The sequence below is a fragment of the Lytechinus pictus genome, chromosome 18 (assembly GCF_037042905.1).
Source record: "Lytechinus pictus isolate F3 Inbred chromosome 18, Lp3.0, whole genome shotgun sequence".
NCBI classification, from domain to species: Eukaryota; Metazoa; Echinodermata; class Echinoidea; order Temnopleuroida; family Toxopneustidae; genus Lytechinus; species Lytechinus pictus.
The window spans coordinates 1741795-1764566 of NC_087262.1; the positions used below are offsets into that span (position 1 = coordinate 1741795).

Sequence of the window (22772 nt, forward strand, 5' to 3'; positions counted from 1 at the left end):
TCTTTCTTTGTTCCTTTCTCTCTCACTCGGTCTTTCGGAAAATAGCCAATCATCATAAACTACTATTGCAATCTGGATAAATTGGATTTCATATGTACAAATAATGGTTTTATTGAAAATTGTTCAAAATATTTCATAAATAGCACATTTCATTTAATGATAAAATTGTTTCACATAAATAGATTTGAGCGAAAATGAATATTTGCTACTAACATGATGTCTAACAAAAAGGCACTGACTAGTTTACTTGGAAGACGGATTTGTATTATTTATAAATTTCCAGAGGTGGGGGAAGGGTGGGGGGTATGGTCGTTGTTTTTTTTTTTTTGAACAACTTAAGAAAACTTTAAGGCTTTTGAATCAAAATCATATAGAGTTAAACAATTATGATGAAATTAGAGGACGGAACATGAGTTGTCAATGAGGAAACACAAGAAACCAAAATGTTTCCATTTTGTTTTATTTTAATCCAGTTTTAGGGAAACGTTTACTTTAAGAATACATTAATCGTAGAATACTTCCCTCGAATGTATGAAAGCTATATATTTTAAATGCCACTCGATATATTTAACTACATGACAAGACATTGCAACATGACGGCGAAAACTTTGAAGTTTGATAGCAAATATAAAAAGGGAGGGAATACATTTCTTGAATTCGCCATGATGCCAGTTGTGCATGAAATATTAATGATTGACGCACCACAGTGCTAAACATTCAACGTGCCTATTGACGGAGCAATTCAGCGTGACATTGTAAAAATCGGCTCTAAAATGAACAAAGCAAATAATTCCATAGCCTATGCAATAACTGCCAAATAGGTCCAATTAGCGAATGTACAAATTACATCCATATGCTAGATTAGCGCATGCGCTAATTGCCTCATATGCTCCTTTAGGCGCAGGTGCTGATGCCTTCATTTTGGTGCCTTTTGTAAAAAAAAACTTTAAAGATAAAAACAGGATATTGCTATAACCACATCTATCATTCAACATGAATTCCTTCCATCAATTTTCTCCTCTCCTCTCTCTATATAAATAAATATTTTAAATAAGATTCAAGAAAGAATATGTTTATACATTATGTACAATATCTATATAAAGTAATAATTATTTTGAAATAAATTAAATGGACAAATTTTGGTCCTTTACAGGTGTACTGTCACACCAATAAATCCGATCCCAGACCGATCAAATATATCGTGTTATTTTTGAATGACATGCTATCGATCGATTTGGAGTCTGTTTCATTGGTGTGACTGCTAAATCACACAGATGTACGGGAGAGTTCTTAAAAATCATTCTGTACATAAATTATCTTAACAAAACGAACAATGTGCAATAGTTAGTACAGACAATATGAAAACACGAAGAGTACATTCAGTCTTTACCTTTGTAAAAACATGCTATATAAAATGAGCAAATAATTACTCCACATACAATAGTATATTTATACCGACTTCATAAGTCTTGATAAACTTCAACACTTTTGAATGAATAAACCTTTTTTTAAGACGAGTTTGTCTATTGTCATTCTGCTTCAGCTTCTTTCAAACAGTTCACGAAAGTCTTGTCTTAACAAGAAATAATAGTATTATTTGATTCATACTTTCATAAACATGGCATATATTTGAATACAAAGATAATGTGAGTCATCCACAAATCGGCCACAGCTCATGTTCAATTAATTTCGTTCTGCCCTTTTCAGCGGTTCGTCAGTTCTTACAGAATAAACTTCAAGCCACATTGCATTTGATAAATAGATGTTAAAAAAGGCAAATTAACAAAGAATTGTAAACAAAGGAAGCATTAAATTCCCCGTTTCAAAATAAATTTCGTAGTACTAAGTTTCTAAACGAAATTCTAATTTCCAGCAATAAAGCAGTACTTCTGAATCAACAACTAGCACGAATTAACTCTCATTGACAAAACAAATATCAGAAGGATAAATAACGCGGTGGTAGAACCAAGACCATGTAAAAACATTCACATAATTCAATGAAGTTGATACACAAGTTCTTGAGCTTGAGTCAAAATAAATAAAAATCATATTATTGCCCACTTTAACCTTCACTTCCTAAATTACCTCCGGCATTCTCTTGGAAATAATAAATGCCTACTTTCATATTATCACCTGCAGTTCGCTGTTTTGTGCTATTTTTGTACCAAACCAACACCCCCCCCCCCCCTGTCCCCGACGCTCGTTCTGTAGTCCCCCTTATTTTCTCTCTTTCATACTCTCATTCTCACTTCTAATCGCCTTACTCGCTTTCTCTCCCATTCTTTCACTTTCTCTCGAACACGCTCAACCATTCCCCCCCCTTTCCTAAAACCTTTTTGCCTTGTGCATTTCCCTCTACTAGTATCAGGGTCCATGCTTTTAGTTGTGACTATTCATAAGTTGTGATCTTACAATTTTGGGGAAATCTTTGGCGGTAAGTTTTGAGAGCAAAACCCTTGAAATTAACTGCACTTGTAAAATAACGATTGCCTGATGAGATATTTAGATTTTTTTCAGTAGACAAAATTTAGGTTCAATTTGCTACCCATTTATATCTGAATTTCGTATTCATATGATTTCTCCGAATATGATGATTGTGAAAAATTACTTGGAATTTGAAAACCACGTTTTTACAAATAATTAAATTGATTTGACAATTAGGACTTTCAAGAAAGAGTTTTCCTTGTGTCTTAATATTTTTAGTTTTTTTTTTAACTGCTCTCCAAAAATAACATCAGATCCCCCAAAATTACCAACGATTCCATGATTTGTATGTCTTTCTGTTTCCAGTCATGTCAACTATGACAATAAACTGATTAATATAATACCTCAATGATAATATCTTTTATATAAATTAATAGTTAAGATCCAGCCTCCCCAATACAAAGTTCATTGAAAAAAGGGTGAAATAAACAGGCCTGATTTTGAAAACTCAATCAACATTGTACGTAAAATAAAAAAGTCATGAAATTTCCACGTTTTTACATTGAAAGTTTCAGAAAGGGATCCGATGATTTTTTCTTTCCAAAACAGTTTAAATGTTTACATTTTCCGATAAAGTTAATCATGTTTTGACTCCCCTCCAGAGAATGTTGAGTATAATGTCATTATATTATGAGAACAACTTTATTGTAATACAGTAGCTTATTCTCATAAAGTACTAATAAAAATACTAAGAAACTGAATAAATGATACATTGTATCTGAAAAAGTAATGAATGTGTGTCATCATCGACTCTTTCATTTTGCAGATCACTAATCATGCAGATCATAGTTTCCTGACAAAGAGTAAAACATACAGAAGCCAAAATTTAAAAAATTATCCATATTTTATTCATCTACTTATTAATATCACCGTGATGTTGAGATTAACTTGGTTTCAAAGCTCCCAGAACATAATAACAATGAGTTTGAAATGTTATAATTGGCTAAACGAATATTTGAAATGCATTTCACCATGGATCTATAATTTTGAATTGTTTCTTACATGGCCGTAAAACACCACTTTCTTTATGAAATTGTATGAAGATGCCTCAATTATCCCATTGAAAAAGTAAACACTTATGTTTTTAGTGACTGACAGTATGGTATTAACAAAAAAACTTTTTAAATGATTCATAACCCCTGGTAAGAGAGACTAACCGCATCTTGACCCGTCGTTCCTTTAGGGGTCAAACTAGAAGCAGCGTGAACTCCTGGCAGCAAACCAATGTTCATTGGTCCCCATGTAAACACCACTTCTCTTCCTAAGTTTTCTCAAGTGATGTAGCAGTGTCAATTAACACATCAAGCTATCCATTACCCAAGCGATCTAGTGGTTGACGAGGAAGATATCTTGCGGTAAAGACCGGGGGTAAAGACTAATATATGCAGTTGACTCAGATCTTGAAGACTCCATGGCACCTTGCAGTAATTATTTTCTCAATGCCTTGCTGAATTCTTGTTATGTCTATACTTGAACTGTTTTGGAATTCGCGTCCCAACCACAATTTTAAACAAAAAAAATGGGACAAACCGATCGTTTGGTATTGCGTCCAAGAACAAACTGTGAGCGAAAGAGTGTCCTTTCCCTTTTGGGTATTTTCTTTCAAACCGTGGTGGATATCACCGTGGGCAAGGGGTGGGGGTATGTGTCACTTCCCCGCTGCGTCGCGGCACCGCACCCGTGCCGCGCTGCGCTCTCGACGACCTCCTTAGTGTCAGATGCAAGCGGAGTTCTTTCGGCGAAGAAAGGTGTTAGCGACGATCTGCTGGGTTGATGCACTATTGCTACCGACTTGCCCATGGGGATTCCCAGCATGGAGTCGTCGCATGAACACGGACTTACATGTCTCCCCGAGTCTCTCCTCACCCATAAGTCTGTCCTATCACCCTCGACCACAACTTCTACTGTCCTACTTCCGGCTTCCGAACTGAGATCCGAACTCGAGTCCTTACCACCATCCCGCGATTCATTGTCGACGTTAGCGTCTCTCGTATTTACCCGAGCGCCTAACCTCTGGCAGACGCAAGGCTTTCCATGTCCACCTCTCACCACGTGGTCGTTCACGATTTCATCGTCCGTTGCGTGGAAATCCTCAAAACCACATTTCCTGGTGAACTCGTTGTCGAATGTCCCATCTCGGTTGAACAGTAGATAGACCTGTTTCCATTTCTCGAGTTCGGGGTAGAGTTGCTGCACTCTCTTATGGTTTAGGAAGTTGTTCTTACTCCAGTGTGGACGGGCCTTATAATGTGTATAGAGATGATCCTCAATCTTCTTGTGAAACTCATCTATACCATAGGCTCCTGGTAAGAAAGGGACCTGCAGAACAAAGATATAAAAGTAAACAAAAACACATAAATTGAAGGAAATAAACAACCTCCACAAACATGACAAAGCCCATTTTGAAAATTTCGCCCTAAATATACAGTCACATTAATCATACGATATTCAACATAATTTTACAACTTTCGTGAAGAATATGCATGGTGATTGTGCAGAAATCTCCGAACAATTTGATTTTACTCCTAATATCTTCCGAAATCCTACCACGACTGTAATACGCGTAGCTTCATTACAATTTCTTTGCGATGGTCTTGCGATGCCGTTTACGATAAGTCTACGGATGATGCTTGAAACTGAACAAAATAAAAGAGTCTACGATTACCGTACGAATATCGTACATCAGTAACTTGTCACGGAATAGAAGCCTTTTACTATATATTTTAATAAAGAAAAATCTTATATTTTTGCTTTGTGGGTAACCACATAAAAAGTGGTTACAAATATTTTCCTGCAATTCAGATGACAAACTATAAAATATTCTATCATGCAATGTTTCTAATATCGTGATTGTACGGAAAATGAAGCAAATATTTTTTGTAAACTAATTGTCCTGTTTTATCGCATGGGAGTTACTTTGTCATCATGAACGAAGTTCCATGCCCAGGGCCTAAACAATTGAGGCAACTTCGTGGTAGTAGAGTTAGGACAACGGAAGCACATGATGGCACACTTCACCGTTTAGACAGATCACATTGAAAACTCAATTGACCGTATCATGACAAGAAAGGTCAGCCAGTGTCCACCGGGATTGGGCACCGATGCTGATGCGATCGAAGCGGTGAGTAAACTGAATTATTTTCCCCAAGTCGTTTGAATTTGTCACCATCAAAGACGATCAGGTGGATATTAAAATCACTTTTTTAAAGGATGTGTCACGTCCTAAAAAGATCTAGGTTTTCAGGTTGGGAAAGCCCTGAAGATATTGGTGTGAATGATTTGGGTAGAGGAAGTCGGGACCATATCTTAATTCATATGGGTGCTGGGGTTGGATCTAACGAGCAGGGGGGGGGGGGGTGGCTGGGCTCGACCGCCCCTGTGGTTTTAAAGTAGTTAAAAAATATTTACAAAGAATTGAAAATGATAACAAAACTTAGAGGAGTGCCAGAAATAGAGCGCTTTTTTGTGTAAGAGAATCCCTGCATTCGATTGAGAAAAATTTGACATCATCTTTCAGACCGTCTTGCCTCCCCCATCAAAATATTCCCGTCAGCGCCCTGCTGTATATGTGGCCAATCTAAAATTATGTTTGTTACTGAATTGTCAAATTAAAATTGGACAGTTTTCTAAAGGCTGACCAACTAGATATATACATTTCATTGTTATACCTTCGTTTCATCAGTTTGTAAATCCTTAATTCGTCTTTTATTTCCCCATAGAAAATTCAACAAATAATGATATCAAATAATGTGGAATGGGTAAAATGAAGTCAAAACTTATCCAAACTTATCATTGTGTATTTACTTCAACCCGAGGAAAAAACGTAACTTAATAATTCTTTTAAAAATTTCTACTTAAAAATAAAATCAAACATATATAAGAAGTTAACAAAAACACGGACCATTTCTGTTTCATTTAGGAATTGGTGTTGGTAGGGTGCAGGTTGATATCTTGTTAATTTATTTTAACCAACGAAATTTCCATGATACTTTTTTAGTTGGAAAGGCCTCACAAAAATATTTCTTCATGATAATAATCACACTCGTCAAGTAGGTCGTTTCGATGAACTAAACCCTGTCTGGGCTTGATCCAAATTATTCTTAATTTGTCTCATGTCGATCTTTCCCACCCATTTATAACTTGCGGTGTGTGACCTGTACCCCATATTTTCCGCCCACTGGACCGAGATGCCATTCAAAATCAAGAAACATGCATTGTTAAGATTTTTACTCCAGATGATATTTATGTTAATTGTAAATGTAGGCTCATGATAAGACCAATGCAATCCAATTTACTGACACTTGTATTTTACGTTTGGGAGCTTGCTTTTGCCTTGTCCTCAATGCAAGTAAAATATTTATAGAAAAATTGCCAATATTTTTTAACAATGTTTATTTTCTTTTCTACCTTTTTTTTGGTTGCTTTTAAAACACTTCACGGGAAATGCTCTCCAAGAGTCGTGATGACTATGTAATTATTATTTTTTTTTGCTTGTCGTGTTTTTTAAAAGCAAAATTACCTCCTGGTAAATCAATTCTGGATGTGCCCTACCCCCTTTACATCCCTTTGAGCTGGAATCTTTGATCATTACATGTAAGCAGTGAGTCAAGAATAAAATGAGGAGAATATTTAGTTCAATTATTAAACTCGACTGTTCACGAGAAATCCTGTTCCTAGTTACGCTCTTTGACTCGTCTTATCGCCTCCGTATGTCTCTACATGCTGAATGGCTCTGACAACCGTTATGGTAACACTGTGTTGGCAACCATCTCATGCATACAAAACCACTTCTCAAGACATCCCATAACACATGCCCCACCCCTTCATCCATGTGTCACGCAATCCAATCATTTCCTCTCCCTCTAAAGAAAGCTGCACTCTCCAAATATCAATGCACTTTTTTCTTTCAGCCCGCAACTCAAGAATTGTTCCTTGTCTTGGTGGGCTCCCTTGAAGTATTTCGGGGTGGCCTTGACCATGACAGCCCCGACACACTCTTTCTTTCCATTTCCTTCTTGGCTTATACACATTCTCTGTTCCATTTTCTCATCTGAGACGCCCTCTTCCGTTCTTTGTAGCTGCCAAGGATTCATCTGCGCCTCATTATTTTGTTCTCCTTGCTCCAGTCTTCGGGAGATGTGACTAATGGGAACGCTGACTTGCAATAATCCAGGGTGCGAATTTTTTTTATATTCTCTTGTTAACGAAAAGTTCAAAACTTCAGACATAAAATAATTACGACTGAAAAGCGCGGGAAGCGAAAAATCACTTTTTAACTGGACTTTATTGCTGTCTATGGATTTTTTGGTTCGTCTATGAAAAGAAGGGTTCCATTAAATAGGACGTTTGGAACATCACATTTTGCTGCATTAATGTACACCGTTTACAGACTTCTGATGAATTAGGGTTCAGCGTTATACAAGCAAGTATAATAATTATAGGAAGACCTTACAACAAAATCTTGAATAGAAAAATTTATCTGTTTTGTTTCATGTGACATTGAATGTAGAACAATAAAAAAATTCTGCACATTTTGAAATAAAGCGACTTTTCAAAACTGCTTTCAGAAACCAAATCAACAGTAATCGTGATGGTTGTGGGATTTGTTGATATGAAGGATACGTGGTGAAAAATGAGATTTGAAAACAAGGTTGACTTTTAAAAAAATTCTGTTCATTCTTTTTCCTTTTTACGTCTGGAAAGAGAGCAAAAGAATTTGCTGGAAAATCTGTTTCAAATGTTGAGGCAGGCGACTATGCCTGAGGGTCCGCATAAGCTGTCAGGACCTGACGGCGGCATTTCTCGCGAATTGTCACGGAAAGTTTTCGCCCTCGGCGCCCCATAATTGAGACGACTCTATTCAGTTTATTTTGCGGTTAATGTTTGTGATATTTTCTGATATTCTTTCTCGACACAGAACACATTTTTTTCTTTCTCACTAAAGAACTCGACTTTCCAACCAACAATCTTCTCCTCTTGAAGTCGGTTTTCTTTGGAGAAATTGGTAAATGTTCCGCTGTTATGAGAGCAAAGAAAGAGAGGCACGGTCCTATATGTATTGAAGTGAACTATTGACATGCTCCATAGCGTTCCCTGATGGCTGCTTAAGTTTTCTTTAATGTAGATTTCGCTGATCATCTTATTTTCCAATATCCATAGTGGTGGCACATTTCAATTGCTTGACTTTATTTACAAGAGTGAGCAGCGAAATCGTCGTATAACCCCTTTATGAAATTATGAACATATGCATGAATGATGTCTATAACATGATTTTAGAAGAAAATGAATTCGATATATTATATCGGAGGTGTTCCTTCAGTTTATTTGATACAAGACACATCTTCTGCTATTATAAAGGCTTTTAACAAGAACCATCCGGTAGAGACACCAATAAAACCATATTATCCAGACTGACCCATGGGTATGTCATTGGAAAGAATACAATGGCTTTGGTCGGTCTGGCGTCGACATCATCGGTGTGACTGTGACAACACAGTTCACAACTGATGGATGGAATTTCAGCAAATCTTCACCACTCCAGTAACAATTATTCTTCAACATCATCTTACCACCCCAAGGGATGTGAAAATATTTTATCTCTTACCTCGATGAAACAGAATCGATCTGACGTAGAACCATCCATCTTCTTTCTGTTTGCGGGACTAAGGTACAGATCATCCGCCTTGACCATTCGTACATAGACCGGAAGCAGCGTGTACGAACCGAACATCTCGCCATACTGCTGCATTATCTTGAGGATATCGTGAAGGGCGCCATCTAAGTTCGAGAGAGGGACGCAGTACTCCGCTGTCTTCACACTATCAAGAAAAAAAAAAAAACATTACATAAGCCATGTATACATTCATAATATTGCCTTTTAGATTAACAAAGAAACAAAAACATGCATTTGCTTTATTGAATTAATAACACATTACTTGTCTGAACACTGATTTTTTTTTCAAATGACGATGGGGTTTAACTGTTCGCCAAGTGGGGTAACATTTGAACGAATAGTGAAGAGAAAATCTCTAGATCTCTCGAGGGTTGTTTTTATTGAGATGAATATATGATGCTTGTGTTTGTTTATTTTGGAGAGTAGCTTACTGGATATTGCCATTGGTGAATGTGAGCACGTTGTACCACCTCTGGATATAGATCTTCCCCCTTGCAAACTGCTGTAGGCCACAGTCAGCAAAATACGCCAAACTGCAGGGCAGAAACCGAGTGATCATTTGAAAACAGCTCGCTGAACAATCCGTCTGAAATCAGAAAGAGGGAAATAGTCATGCTTTATGTTAGTTTTATCAAATTACATCTATTATCGTTCTCATTTTATAATATAAGGTAACTACATGCGATATCATGATTGCAACATCTCTAAAAATCTGAAACTCATGAATCCGCGCCCATGAAACATCTGATTGGCGTGAGAGATCTATTTCAGAATGTTTCATGAGTCAACGATATATATTTTATTCCATTCCTCCTAATGATCGCCAAAGGCAGGCATCAATCGCTCTCGTTAATGACCTTCTGACCTTTCAAGATGGCGGTAAGTTGGAGGGTAGTTGGTGTATCGACGGGGCCACTTTCGCTGATTCTTTACGCCATGTCACGTTAAAGCAACAAGACCTGGATCCGGTGGAGCGGTGATGCTTTTGTACCAACACTTGTTGCTTGTACTTTTTTCTTCAATAAACCACCATGGCATAATACTGCGCCAATAGAACAAACTGCCGCTGGGGATTTCAAAAACTTCACACCAGACCAGATGATATCGACTCAGATCTCGATTTAAAAAAAAAATAACTTGTGGTCTTGGCTTATTGATTCTTTACTATTGATAGAAGGCGTCTGCGTCTAAACGTGATATTGGAATTTCTATTGACTGTCCAAATAATTGGTATTGAGAATTTGTTCTGTTGATTAAAGAAACATTAAAAGTGACAAAGACATGGTCATCGTGAGCGACTAATTCAAGAGTGTTAACGTGACCCTTGGAAAAAAGAGGAGTTGAAGATACCATCCCAAACTTTGATTGTGGAATCACACACTTTCCCCCACAGGGCTAAACCGAGTGTCTTTTACGGGAGATTTTACACAAACACAGTCAGCCTTGTATTTCAGACTGAAAGGTTTAGGCTTACAAACGGACTTACACGGATCAGCTTTGAAATTAACACCCCGAAGAAAAAAAAAACGAGGGAAAATTTAGGTTTATGGTTACCGAAACGGGGCACGTGTGATGCCAGTTTTCAGATGTTCTCCATTTTCAATCCCTTCTTTCATTTCTTGCTAGACTGCGTTTTAACATGAGGCTGATCATTTGGGTAAACTAGTTTATTTGATAAGAGGTCAATTGTTGCATGCTCCTTTCGACTAATCTTTCTACTTTCTGAACATGAAAAATCACGTAACTCATACCAACAACAGTTTGTATTCCTACGAATCGGATTAAAAGAACGTATCAAGCAAACCCAGAATAAGCCAACCCCCATACAACGTATAAGACATTGTCTTTTGGTCCGAAAGAAAATACAGATGGATACTGAATTGAGATGTGCCATTTTTATTTATTTATTTAAATACAGTAAACAGAAATTGAGATTAATAAAGTGAGAAAAAATATATTAAAGGGAGAATTCAAGCGCACGATTAGAAGAACTGTGCAACGCCCCCCCCCCCCCCGTGCCCGATGCATGAAACGTTGAATTATCAAACAGAACACTCTTGATTCTAGAGAATGAACTGAGAATGTAGAAATAAGGAGATATATGATTTCTGATGAAGAAAACAATGAGAGCAGATTATCGTGGGAGATATTTCATTTGTAGCAAGATGTAGGTGAGCATACAGTCCTATATGTAAGAGTATGATCCTAGACTCACCTGCACAATCTGACACGCACTTTGTCCTCGGCACCCCGTACACGTGAAGCACTGCATATCCATACACATATTACACTGACACGTCCCTGTTTCCAGAGTCTTTTCTCCTGACAAATACACCGCTTTTAGCGTCCTGTTGCCATTTTCACTCTTATCACCGTCCCTTGGGAATGGGTTCACGAAAAAAGAAAAGAACTTCCCATGTCCTTCCGAAAGCACACGAAGCTCTTCGGGAATTCGGAATTCCTCGGTTTTCTCCGGCCACTCAATGTCAATGTAATGCCGAGTTTCGGCGATGTTGAAAACTGGTATGCACTCGAGTGTAACGGAATAGATGACGCCTAACGAACCGAAACCGACGGCAACCGCTCGGAATACCTCTGTACTTTGGATCTCCAGTGGCGGATCGCCAAACTTTGCAGCTTCGACCCGCCGCCTCACCGATTCGAAGTCTTCTTCTGCTTCGCCATTCTTCGGTAATCTGACCTTGATCTGGATCCCCCTGGCGACAACCATGTGGACCTCAATGACGAAATTTGACTGAGGAATAAAAAAAGAACGAAAAGGATTACTAGGTCATGAAGAAATCTATTCAATACGAGGTCAAGAAGAATCATAGGAAGAAGCATAAGTCAAGATGAACCGTAGTATCCATGAAAAAGAATCGTGTATATAAGTTTTAAGATACATTTTGTCCTCAAAATGTCAGATGATGGCACCTCACACATTCTGAGGTATCATAATCATAATCTAGTTGCACACTGATCGGAAGAAAGTGATTTCTGTATTGACAGTATGACCAGTATCAGTATGCTCAAGATTATGGCAAAAAAAACTTTCAGAACTACGGCGGTACGGAGGAGTACATAGAATGTATTTATTTAATAGTGACATTTTTCTCCGTCGACACACCTACCGTCCTCCTATTCATGGATTCAAAAGCTCCCGAGTACAGATTGACTGCATACTGAACCTATAATCTGAAGAATCTTACCATGGTTGGGTAGTCCTGGCCGGTACCATGTGTTGAAGTACTGATGATTCCTGCAATAGTCTGACCTGCATAGTTTCCCATGCACGGTAAGCTCATGCCGTATTTGGAGTCGATCTCCCTGACGAGGTCGTGTAAGATCTTGCCACCTTGGACCTCGATGTGATAGATGGTTCCTTCGTCGTTCTGAGGTTTGGCTCGGACTATCCGCGTCAGATCCCTCATATCTTTTTTAAAAGAAAATCAAGCCAAAGAAATAAAGAAACCCATGTTATGCTAAATGACGGTCTTGAGAATAGGCTTTATATTTTCTCTCTCTTAGATTGGTTCATGTACTTTATATTTCATTGACCATATGGCTTGAGCTGCACTATCATTTTTATCAATTATTATTTTGTTTACAGGGGAATATTTCAGTTTTATTAGCGCTAAAACCATATTACCATCAACCTACACTCTAAAAAGTGGGGTGTAAAAAAAACGGACACCAGTTGGTGTCTCTCGAAATAAGTGTAAACTTAACAAGCAAATATGATGTAATAAATAACACCTACACTTGACTCAAGGGTAAACTAGAAGTATAACTACGATTCATCATAGATGGCTTTCATGCAGGATAACTTAAGAAAAAAACACACACCATTAATCCAATAGGATTGATTGATTTATTGTTTCTCTCTTACCAATAAGGATATCTCGAACGTTGGTGAGCTTAGACCAAGATGCTCCCGATCCGACTGCCCGTAACCTGAGGTCGTTGTCGTATGCGTACCTCACCACTTCAGCAATTTGTTCTACTGCTGTTAGACCTATTCTCAAACGCTCCTTCGGTAACGACATGCCTAATAAAGATTAATAAAAATATATTGTTTTTAGAATTAATAAAATGAAACAGGATCCAGATTCTTGACTTTTCATATTTAATGGACATGTATATACAATCCGATATTTCGCTCTCTCACCGACTTACTGCAAATCCAAAATGGCGTCCCAAATTTCTTCTCCAATGAATTTTTTTTTTAAGATCTTGGACTGGGAATTTAAATAGCTCGTTTGAAAACATCGCCTTCGTTAGCGTGCAGGCTGCAGCAGATGAGAAATGCGATGGTACAAGGAGCTTTAAACTCTTTCAAAGAACAAACCGTAATATGGACACTCTGACAGCAGTTGCTTCCAGGCTATTGGGACATGATGTGTAGTGATAGAATGCAAGAAGCAAGTATATAATGATACAACATTAAGTTGTAATTTGTAGTAAAGAAGAAAGTTCTTATAATGAAAGAAGGAAATATTAATAGAGAAAGATATTTATTCACTGGACTATATAGCCTATAATGGTACAGTTGTCACGAGACACTATCAAAATCAAATATCAATATTAGAAAACGGAGGCTTAAACCAAGATGTTAATGTGCATTATCCATGTTAACGTTTGACAAATGGCACACTCTTAAGTGTATCGGTGTTTTCTCTAACTAGATTGTCTGGAACTCGACTTAATTCAAGGTGAGACCTAGAACCCCTGATAATCATTAGCCACATTAAGAGAAGCATGTGATGAATCCCTTGCAATAATCTGCTTTTGATACCGCCTTTGAATTGGGTATGTTTGTCAGGTTTATTGATGTGTTCATGGGGTTTCTCTCGGGGAATAAATTTCGTCTTTCTTCATGTACATAGTATGTGAATGGGTATTTATCTACCAATGCCCAGTCCCCACCACCTCCCGCGATAGTCAATGATGTTCAGCATACATGAAAATACCTCGAAGTGCTATCACCACAAATTGTATGTCTACAGTTATGCGATATTCCGAAGACACATAGTTATGACCTTAGAACGTAGCGTGTGGCCAAGCATGGCGCTTCAAAGCATTTATCTCATGTTTGCTAACAAGATCACCCAGTTGTATGGTGTTTATGCGTCCATTAAGTCCTTGCTGGACTCTCCATGGAGTCCTTAGCGTCCAGACAAAGCGAAAATGAACAGCCAAGGTTCAGTGCGATATCCAATCACCCCCTAATTAGCACGTCATCGGTCTGGCAATGGACGGCTTTCTGGGGAGTCCTGAAACCAAACTGAGGACTCATGGTCAAGATGCCAAGTAGCAAGGTTGACGATTCGACAAACTGAGATTAATCCTTTTTTTCTAAACACATGATGATGAATACATCAATAATACATGACCATACAATGTTATTAAAATACATTTTGTCTTCAGGAAGGGGTTAAAGAAACGGACACTATATAGACCTACAACCACGTGAGTTTCCGTAATCTTTTATCTGACGTCAGGACATGTGTCATCCGACTTGATGTTAGATCTGACAACTTTCCCTGATTTTGATTGGCTGAGAAGCGCTATTAGTATATTAACTGTCGGATAAAACGGACTTTGTCGGATAGAAAAAAATCCGACAAATCCTTTCATGAGCTTGATGAAATAACCCCTTGGGATATCCATTCATATGGCAGAGTGGACTATGGATGAGATTCAGGCTCCCTAAGCAATTATTGTAAACGAGAAATTCTCAAGTAGCGCTAAGATTTGCGACTAGGAATGTCGAGGGCCACACAGAGGTGAAGCATCTTCACTTTGTCATTAGATTTACTTTGAATTTGGCATCCAAGCAACCATTGTAAACTGCGACGTTTACAGTCAAGACTCAATAGAAAATAAAAGCGTGAAGATTTGTGAGATGGGTGTCAAGAGTGGAAGATGGTTCTTCTCTGGGTCGAAAGAGACCACGTTGGGAGCACGTCAATACCACGTGGGAGTCTTCCAAAACTGTTCACATAATTGACTTTCAAATCGAACAATCATCATATCTCATGATCGAAGAGGTGGTCTTCAAATAATATGGCATCAACTGTAATTTTTAACATGAATATTTGAGAAGTCTCTTTTGTTCGACACTTTCTGACTCTGAATGAATTGCAGGTTGAATTTCATCTCACCTTAAATGCTGATATTACCTATATCACCATTCAAAGAATGAATCAAGGAAATTTAACCACTATATATACGGACTCTGATGTATGACTTTAAATTTATTGTTCAAAAGTGAAAGAGGCTTTAGAGCTACTGTACACCTCCACCAAGAATGAAAACTGCTATATATATAAACTTGTTAGATTACAAACACTGGTGACATTTATTTGAGCAAAATTGGTTCAAACATGGCTCAAATGTGTAAAATAAGCACATTGAATCTTGTACAAAGTCTGGCACAAAGTCACTCGAAGAACCAACAGGATTTCCGTTTATGTGAGTATATGTGCAATCTATGTGACATTCTCTGTGGAAAGCTGCAGCAGAATTCATTGGAGATTGACCGTTGATGAAATTTGAAATACCTTACATAAATTGCAAAGCAGAATTGAATGAATAAGCGACCACTTTTTAATAATTTTGATGGCAATTATCATGTAGCTTCCTTTTCACCTTAAGAAACGTGCAGATGTGCAGGTGTTTTCAACGTTGTACATTAATCGGACGATAGTGAAACACAGGAAAAAATAATTGTATTCACAGACACCATTACCATGATTACTTTACTATTGTATTTTATAATTGTATATTGTTATCTAGGGTATTCATATGGTTGGCATCTGCGTTCTTGTGTTGGCCATGTGACTAAAATTCAAAAGCCATGCATTTCATTCATTTCTTTCCATCTCTTTCGATTGAAGATCACGTCCCCTAGAGATGATCGGGACAACGAAATAAAACATTGGAAATATCAACAGAAATCTCTAACAATGAATATTTATGACCAATCGTATCAAGGTGACATTAACACTCAGAAGTAGTTTTCTTCTGATAAAAACATTTTGAGATTGAATCTCGAGTCACCGCCCCGCATATTATAAACATATTCGGTAAGTGTTTGGGAAGAGCTATTTATCTTAAGTGCGCGTTAACGACTGATGTCGTAAATTATCTATCCCAGTAATAAAGACTTCGTTGACTCTAGTCACAGTAAATTTCGAATATAAAAGGCCTATCATTTATATAATAAGCCCTATATATAAGAGCGACACCCCTCTGTACTTTTTCGATTCTAGTGACATTTAATGATTAATACACCTGACATTGCATGACCTTGATATCTGCCTATAGCAATAACAATGGAATACATTAAGGTCGTGTTTTTATTTCTGGAAACATTCGAAAACGTATTCCCAACTGGCTTTTATCACAATATCCAAAAAGGGTGATATTGATTATCTTGTCTTCCGATTATGAATGTCTCTTTGGTATATAGGCCTATGCCGCCTATCACTGGGAGTGTTATGAAACATTAATCCAAACCCTACAGACATATTATAATGTATACCATGTATGGAACATAGAGGCCCAGACTCGGCCATCTGGATCCAGTAACATAAAGGTTAGCAATGAATCGATACGCTTGATTTTCACAATTAACTGTACTTTAGTCAATGCAATCAATAAATTGTAAATATATATATATATATAAATATGTTCTACGATGATTGCTAAGTTTGTGTAACGGACCCTGGTCATTATGGGTCAGCCATACCAACGAGACAAACTCCAAAACACAATAGACCATTCTAAGTAACGTAAATATTCAGTCAGTCTTGACTCAGTTTTTGGCGATATGACAGGGGCGCTACAGATGCACAGCTCGTGTTGTGTATCTCTTTATCATTCGTTGACTGGTTGTACGAAGGTGGTGGAAACTGGAAAGAAAGTACTTTTCTCGACTTCTGCGTCTTCAAGATAAAGGCTAGAAGAAAATGTTCTCATTGTCACGGGAAGTACCGAACAATGTTGGCCTGACGCCAAAGGTACCTCTTTCCATGAAATTCAAAATAATATCTCTCACATCACTGAGTACCTGCTAACTCAAGTAACCGTTGTCTCATGGGTGTGTTGGTGAAAAATCCTTATTCTTTTACACGAAATCGCCAAAATCAACAAAGGAATCGCCTCAATCCTTACCAGCAAAAAACAACCTTTATGCTCTGTCACACCATGAAACTGATTCCAAACCGACGATAGTCTAAATGCTTTGGTCGGTCTGAACTCTCTGGAGTCGGTTTCGTCGGTGTGACTGTAGCTACAAAACAAAGAGAGAGAGAGAGAGAGAGAGAATCTCTTGAGCCGAGCTGTAGTCCATGAATTCCCAACAACCATGGAACAGCTCCATGCAACAACCAAGGGTCATTGACAAAAATCCATTCGAAATACATGAAATAGGCACAAGTATCTCCATAGTCATGATAGTAAAAAGGAATCCCGGGAAAGGAATGATACCGAACTACCCATTCTCCTTTTCCTTACTCTGAATCGTAGAGGCCTGTTATTGATTAGTCACCTTTAATATTAATTACTTTAGTCAGCCATTGTATTCATTTCATAACGTTCGCACGTTGGTATGAAGATTGGTTTCAATACCATGTACTCATCGTCATCCGTAATTATTCAAGTGCATATAGGCCTACCAGTCAAGGTTTTATCACAGTATGCTATCCAGAATACAGTTTTCCCAAATTGGTTCTTTCCCCCTCTCTCTCCGAGGAAATAGTTGGATCCTAGTTCAAAGTACTTTAGTTGAGTGAGGACCAGACTATGTATTCCCGTGCCCTGGAAAAGCGCTCCTGGATCTGTACTTAACGAGCAATTTAGTGTGCCCTTGAGGTACTACGTCCAGACCAATACGGTGGAGAGTGGTGTGTGTACATGTTCTCATTTTTTTTTGCTGGTGATCGAAATTAAAGTTTCGTTGCAAGAATGGAGAAAAGATAATTTGAGTTATACCCCCCAAGAAAAAATACTTCCTCGCCTAGAGTGTCGTATTATAACTTCTGCATAAAACTTAACTTTTACGTTAATTTGTAGATAGTTTATTTATTTGTATATAAGCGATTTGATTCTGGGCCTTTCGACAAGAGCGTTTTTCGACGGTGTCCTCTTTAATACGAATGTCATTAATACTCTTATTATAATTATTATCATTATGACCATGCCGTATGTTCTTCTTGTTACCTATTTTCGGTAATTCTATCCAATGTTTCGCCCCCATTGATATTGTTGTCATGACAATAATGTACCAGAATCTACAAATTCGGAAAATGCACTTTCACATTAGTGTGCTTGTGCCTGGTGGCGTGAAATGAGCGTGCGATTAATTAGCTTGAATTCTGAATATCTGACAATGTCAATCCTCTATGGTATTGCGAATCGGAGGTCTATCGGGTGCCTTGTTACAAATGATGTGTAACCACGTGTGTAACTCACCCTCACCATACATTGAACTTGAGGGCAGGAAAAATATGTCGAAATGTCAACTAGATGTCACAGAGGCAGAATTAGCATGGAATTTCCATCATATCGACATTGAAAATTGAGAGAGTTTCAGTGAAGGCGCTTAAATGAAATGATCTCCCAAACATGTCAATGGATAAAAAAAACTTTGAAGAACGTTTGTCCAGCATGGTAAAGTCATGGATGTAAAAATTAGCTCCATGGTGAAGTGTAAAACGGGCTCGAGAAAAATAAGGATGAATTCTGCAAACAGATGTGCTACTGCTGCAGGCAAAATGCATTTCTTGTCACCGTGTGTTCCGCATTAAGACGCCGCTGTGGTATTATCTTGCACTCTTCACTTTCAAAGACATTTCTAATTTTTCCGTCCCTCCCATGGACCTAAAAAAGTCGTACGTGCCTGTTTGGTAGAGATAGCGAGGCTGCTCTTAGGACAGACTGAATTGGTTGGCCTGTATAATGCTAAGTCTTAGAGATCTGCTATGGAAAGATAAGTTACAATAACTGAATGCAAGGGCTCTTAGCGTATGCAATGAAGTAGGTTACATTGTTACAACATGTCTTTATCTAATGAAGACGTGTTCGCAATAGAAACATTTCCTCAATATTTTATTAGCAGTTAAGCGATTTCCATCTATCATAAGACCTCTTACTACTTCAACATATTATATGTATATGTTTATGGATGAAACGTATAGGCCTACCTATAGACATGATTACTGTTTGTTAGACTCATTTACAAGAGTAAGGGGGGTGGACACATTGCTCTACGAGAAGATGATGAAACCAGTTGTAATTGTAGTCTAAGTAGGGTTGCACTCGGATTGTTGATCGTCAATCCCATTCCCAAAAGGATAAAAATGGCGCCAAAAACAACCACCAAGATATTAACTAGCCACATACCTGCCTAAAATAACCGATCCCATGAAAATAATATTTACATTGCGACACGTTTTCTTCTGAAAACAACAATGCAAGCACAAACAAAAATAAGTCTTTGTAATATTCTTCTCATTTTCGAATATTTGTCTAAATGCGTCCATGAGATTTATCCCTTAGAAATCCTCCAAATATCACTTTTCAGGTAACTAGGTTAAATTCGAAGTATGGACTTGTTTGCCGGGTTTGTTTTTCTTCCGTCTGCTCGTGTTTTCTTTCATTGCTACTGCAAGAAATTGTGTTTTATATATAAAAAAAAAAGGGTTATACTTTAATTTTTTCGTGATAAAGGGAAAGAGAAATAACGCTGAAACAAATTAGATGCTGGTTTCGGGTTTCTTGGATGAAAGGGCGAAGATAGGACTAAAATCTGGCCTTGATCTTGGTTTCCTGCCATCGTCTATACGCAAGGGAGGGATACCATCTCTGGGGTAACATGAAAATGATGTCAAGGTCGTAATAAAACTAGGCTTCCCATCCACAAGGGATGAGTAGAAATGGGACTAAGGGGGAGGGAAAGAGGATCGTTACGGGGGGGGGGGTGGCGAATAGGAGAAGTAGAAACAAACAAAGAGTAACGATTTGGTAGGGTACGCCGAAATGATGGGGGAAGGTGATTGCTTGTGAGTGAATCTATATGTGTGTGGGGGTGGGGTGGCTGAGAGTTTGTATAAGGTAAAAAGGAGAAAGGCAAAAGTTAGTGAAGGAAAGAGAGAGAGAGAGAAGACAGAAATAGAAGCGGGAGAAAGAAAATAGGGATAGAGATCATTATAAATTTGGCATGGATTCATGGCGGTTCAGTAGTGTGTTGGACGTTAAAAGCTGTCAGTATAAATGGACCATAAACCAATCAATCTAGGAAACGAGCAAGATTGCCATAAAGATGTATAAATCATGTGAAACTAGTTATTTACCTCTCAAAAATAATTTCTAATAGACGATGCTTAACATTTTGAGAATATAGGAATAGCATGCTTCCATGTTTTCTGATGTTTCATGTCTCCCCTGCGATTGGCATTTGTTGATGTGCTTCATATCAGATTTCATTTTCACATTTGAAACATATTTCCTCCATCTTTTATGTTTCTCCAGTGAGAAGTTGATTGTTTTTATGTTCTCTGTTCAAACATTGCTTGAAGGTTTGTAGGAAACGCGAAATCGATCGCGGTGGATTAGTGGCTTTTTGCAGAAGAACCATCCGAAATCACAACCCTCTTTGCTCTTTCTTAATGACAGGCAGAAAACAATTATTGCAGAGGTAACAGCACTTATGTATTATTGGCTACTACATTGGCTTAAATCCATTGACTTCCGTTTTTAATTATTGTAGGAGTGTTTGACGTTCTTATTATGGTGTTATTTACAGTGGCCGCCACAATGCAATCCCGCCTATTTCCCCTCACTTTGTTCTTTCTCCATGAAACTCCCAGCCCTCATCTCTGAGAACTTTGTTAATTACCCAATTACACAGGGATTACGGTGATTTGTTTACCTATCATAAACCACAATAGACATGCAAGCATGAATGGATTCATAGCCTTAATCACTGGTTAAATTCGCTTTTCTGACGATGGAAGAACTGACTTTGGTTTCATCAGGGAGTCTCCTCCCAACTCCCTGCCTGGTTTCATGTACATTCGACGGATTGCTACAGGTATTATTTTCAATTATAAAGACAAGAACAGAAACTAGAGATATAATTAATTTGGGGGGGGGGGATTGCATTTCCGACTGGAAGTTCATTCGTCATTTGTTTCGCTCAACGTGGAAAACCAGAGGCAGCCCAGTGTTAGAAAGTAAGTTTATAACATGAAGATCTGAAACAGACAGCCTCGAAGTGCAATTTCAAGATGTTTAATGTAGCAAACTACAGCTTCCTCGTTTTCTCCCTGACGAGAAAAAGCAGCCTCGAAATATTTCAATTCCCTAACCTATCGTTTTCTATTTCCGACACCCGTCTCCGGTTAGGGCACGAAGATTCATATCGATGTTCTTTCCTACAAAGTGTCAATACCGCTTTGGTGTTTGTCAATAACAGCCGTCAAAGACGCGTAAGCTCGCCCTGCCTTCCTTTCTGCGCCATCCTGTCCTACGCACTGAACAGTCTCCTGCTGAAATCACAGAACTTCTTCCCTGACTCGCCATGACTGCTTTGTAAATTAGACCCAACTTTTCATATTGATGGTTTGGCACACAGACCCGCCTCTTCGCTGCGGTTAGACATCAAACATCAAAAAAGACGTCCAGATTTTGCTGGAGATACACTCATCTTGGCTAATTATGTGGTGAGGACCGGAGGATGCTTGAAGAAGTGTGAAGAGGGGGATGCTTGGAGGCCTATCCCCTACTTCCCTTGAAAGGGATTAAAAGTACGGGTGACTAGGAAAGGGTACGCAATGCATGACGGGATGAATTTTGGCGCGAAAGTTCCTGAGTCATGTTGTAGTAAGGCACTAATATGAAACATGGTAGTTGCTATTATTTTCTGCACTCTTGAACCCTGGGACTATCAGGAGGCATGCTTCCAGCATTTCCTCCAGGCTGTGATATCCCACAAACAGAAGTTCTAACCAACACCTTGTATGCGGTAGGGAAATTCTGTGGGCCAATTCTTCATACCCCTGTAGTGTCTTGTCACACTAAAGATTTTATGTCGATGATTCCCTTTTTTTTTATAACTGACATTACAAAAGATTAAAAAATAAACTTACCTTTAACAAGATTTGTCCTGGAGAGTTTGTTGGTAGGTCTGAAGTAATCGACAAGAGGTTGTACCGTTTCCGTTCCGTCGTAATTGTAAAATACTCTTCTGTTGCCATAGGAACAGCATCTGATGCAGGGGAATACAAACTGGTTGCACGACCTAACTCCAGAACAGCAATCTACTATGTTACACGTCCTGCTTAACGTATGATACATGGACTTGAGGGCATTACCTAAATCAAACGAGAAAAAACAAAACATGATAATGAATCGCAAGATGAAAAAATATTATTATGATTTAAAAAATCTTTCATACTATAGCAAGACGATTGTTCGCCTCATTTTACATGTGCAGGTCGGATTGCATTGGATATAATATTCCAGGTAACGACGGCTATTTCGATAATACATGTATTGAATTTATGATATTACTGTTTGATCTGCTTGAATTGTCGTTTATCATGGTTAT

General features: G+C 38.1%; 1 protein-coding gene across 1 annotated transcript; it reads right to left on the minus strand.

The window, feature by feature from the left end:
* Nucleotides 1–2713: 2713 nt before the first annotated feature.
* On the minus strand, nt 2714–22531 carry LOC129281712 (L-gulono-1,4-lactone dehydrogenase-like). The gene is made up of 7 exons (XM_054917625.2): nt 22312–22531; nt 13047–13205; nt 12367–12590; nt 11373–11912; nt 9589–9743; nt 9089–9302; nt 2714–4803 (listed from the first exon to the last, which is right to left on the minus strand). The coding sequence occupies exons 1-7, from the start codon at nt 22517–22519 to the stop codon at nt 4087–4089; spliced, it is 2217 nt and encodes a 738-aa protein (XP_054773600.2). The 5' UTR covers nt 22520–22531; the 3' UTR covers nt 2714–4086.
* Nucleotides 22532–22772: the final 241 nt, after the last annotated feature.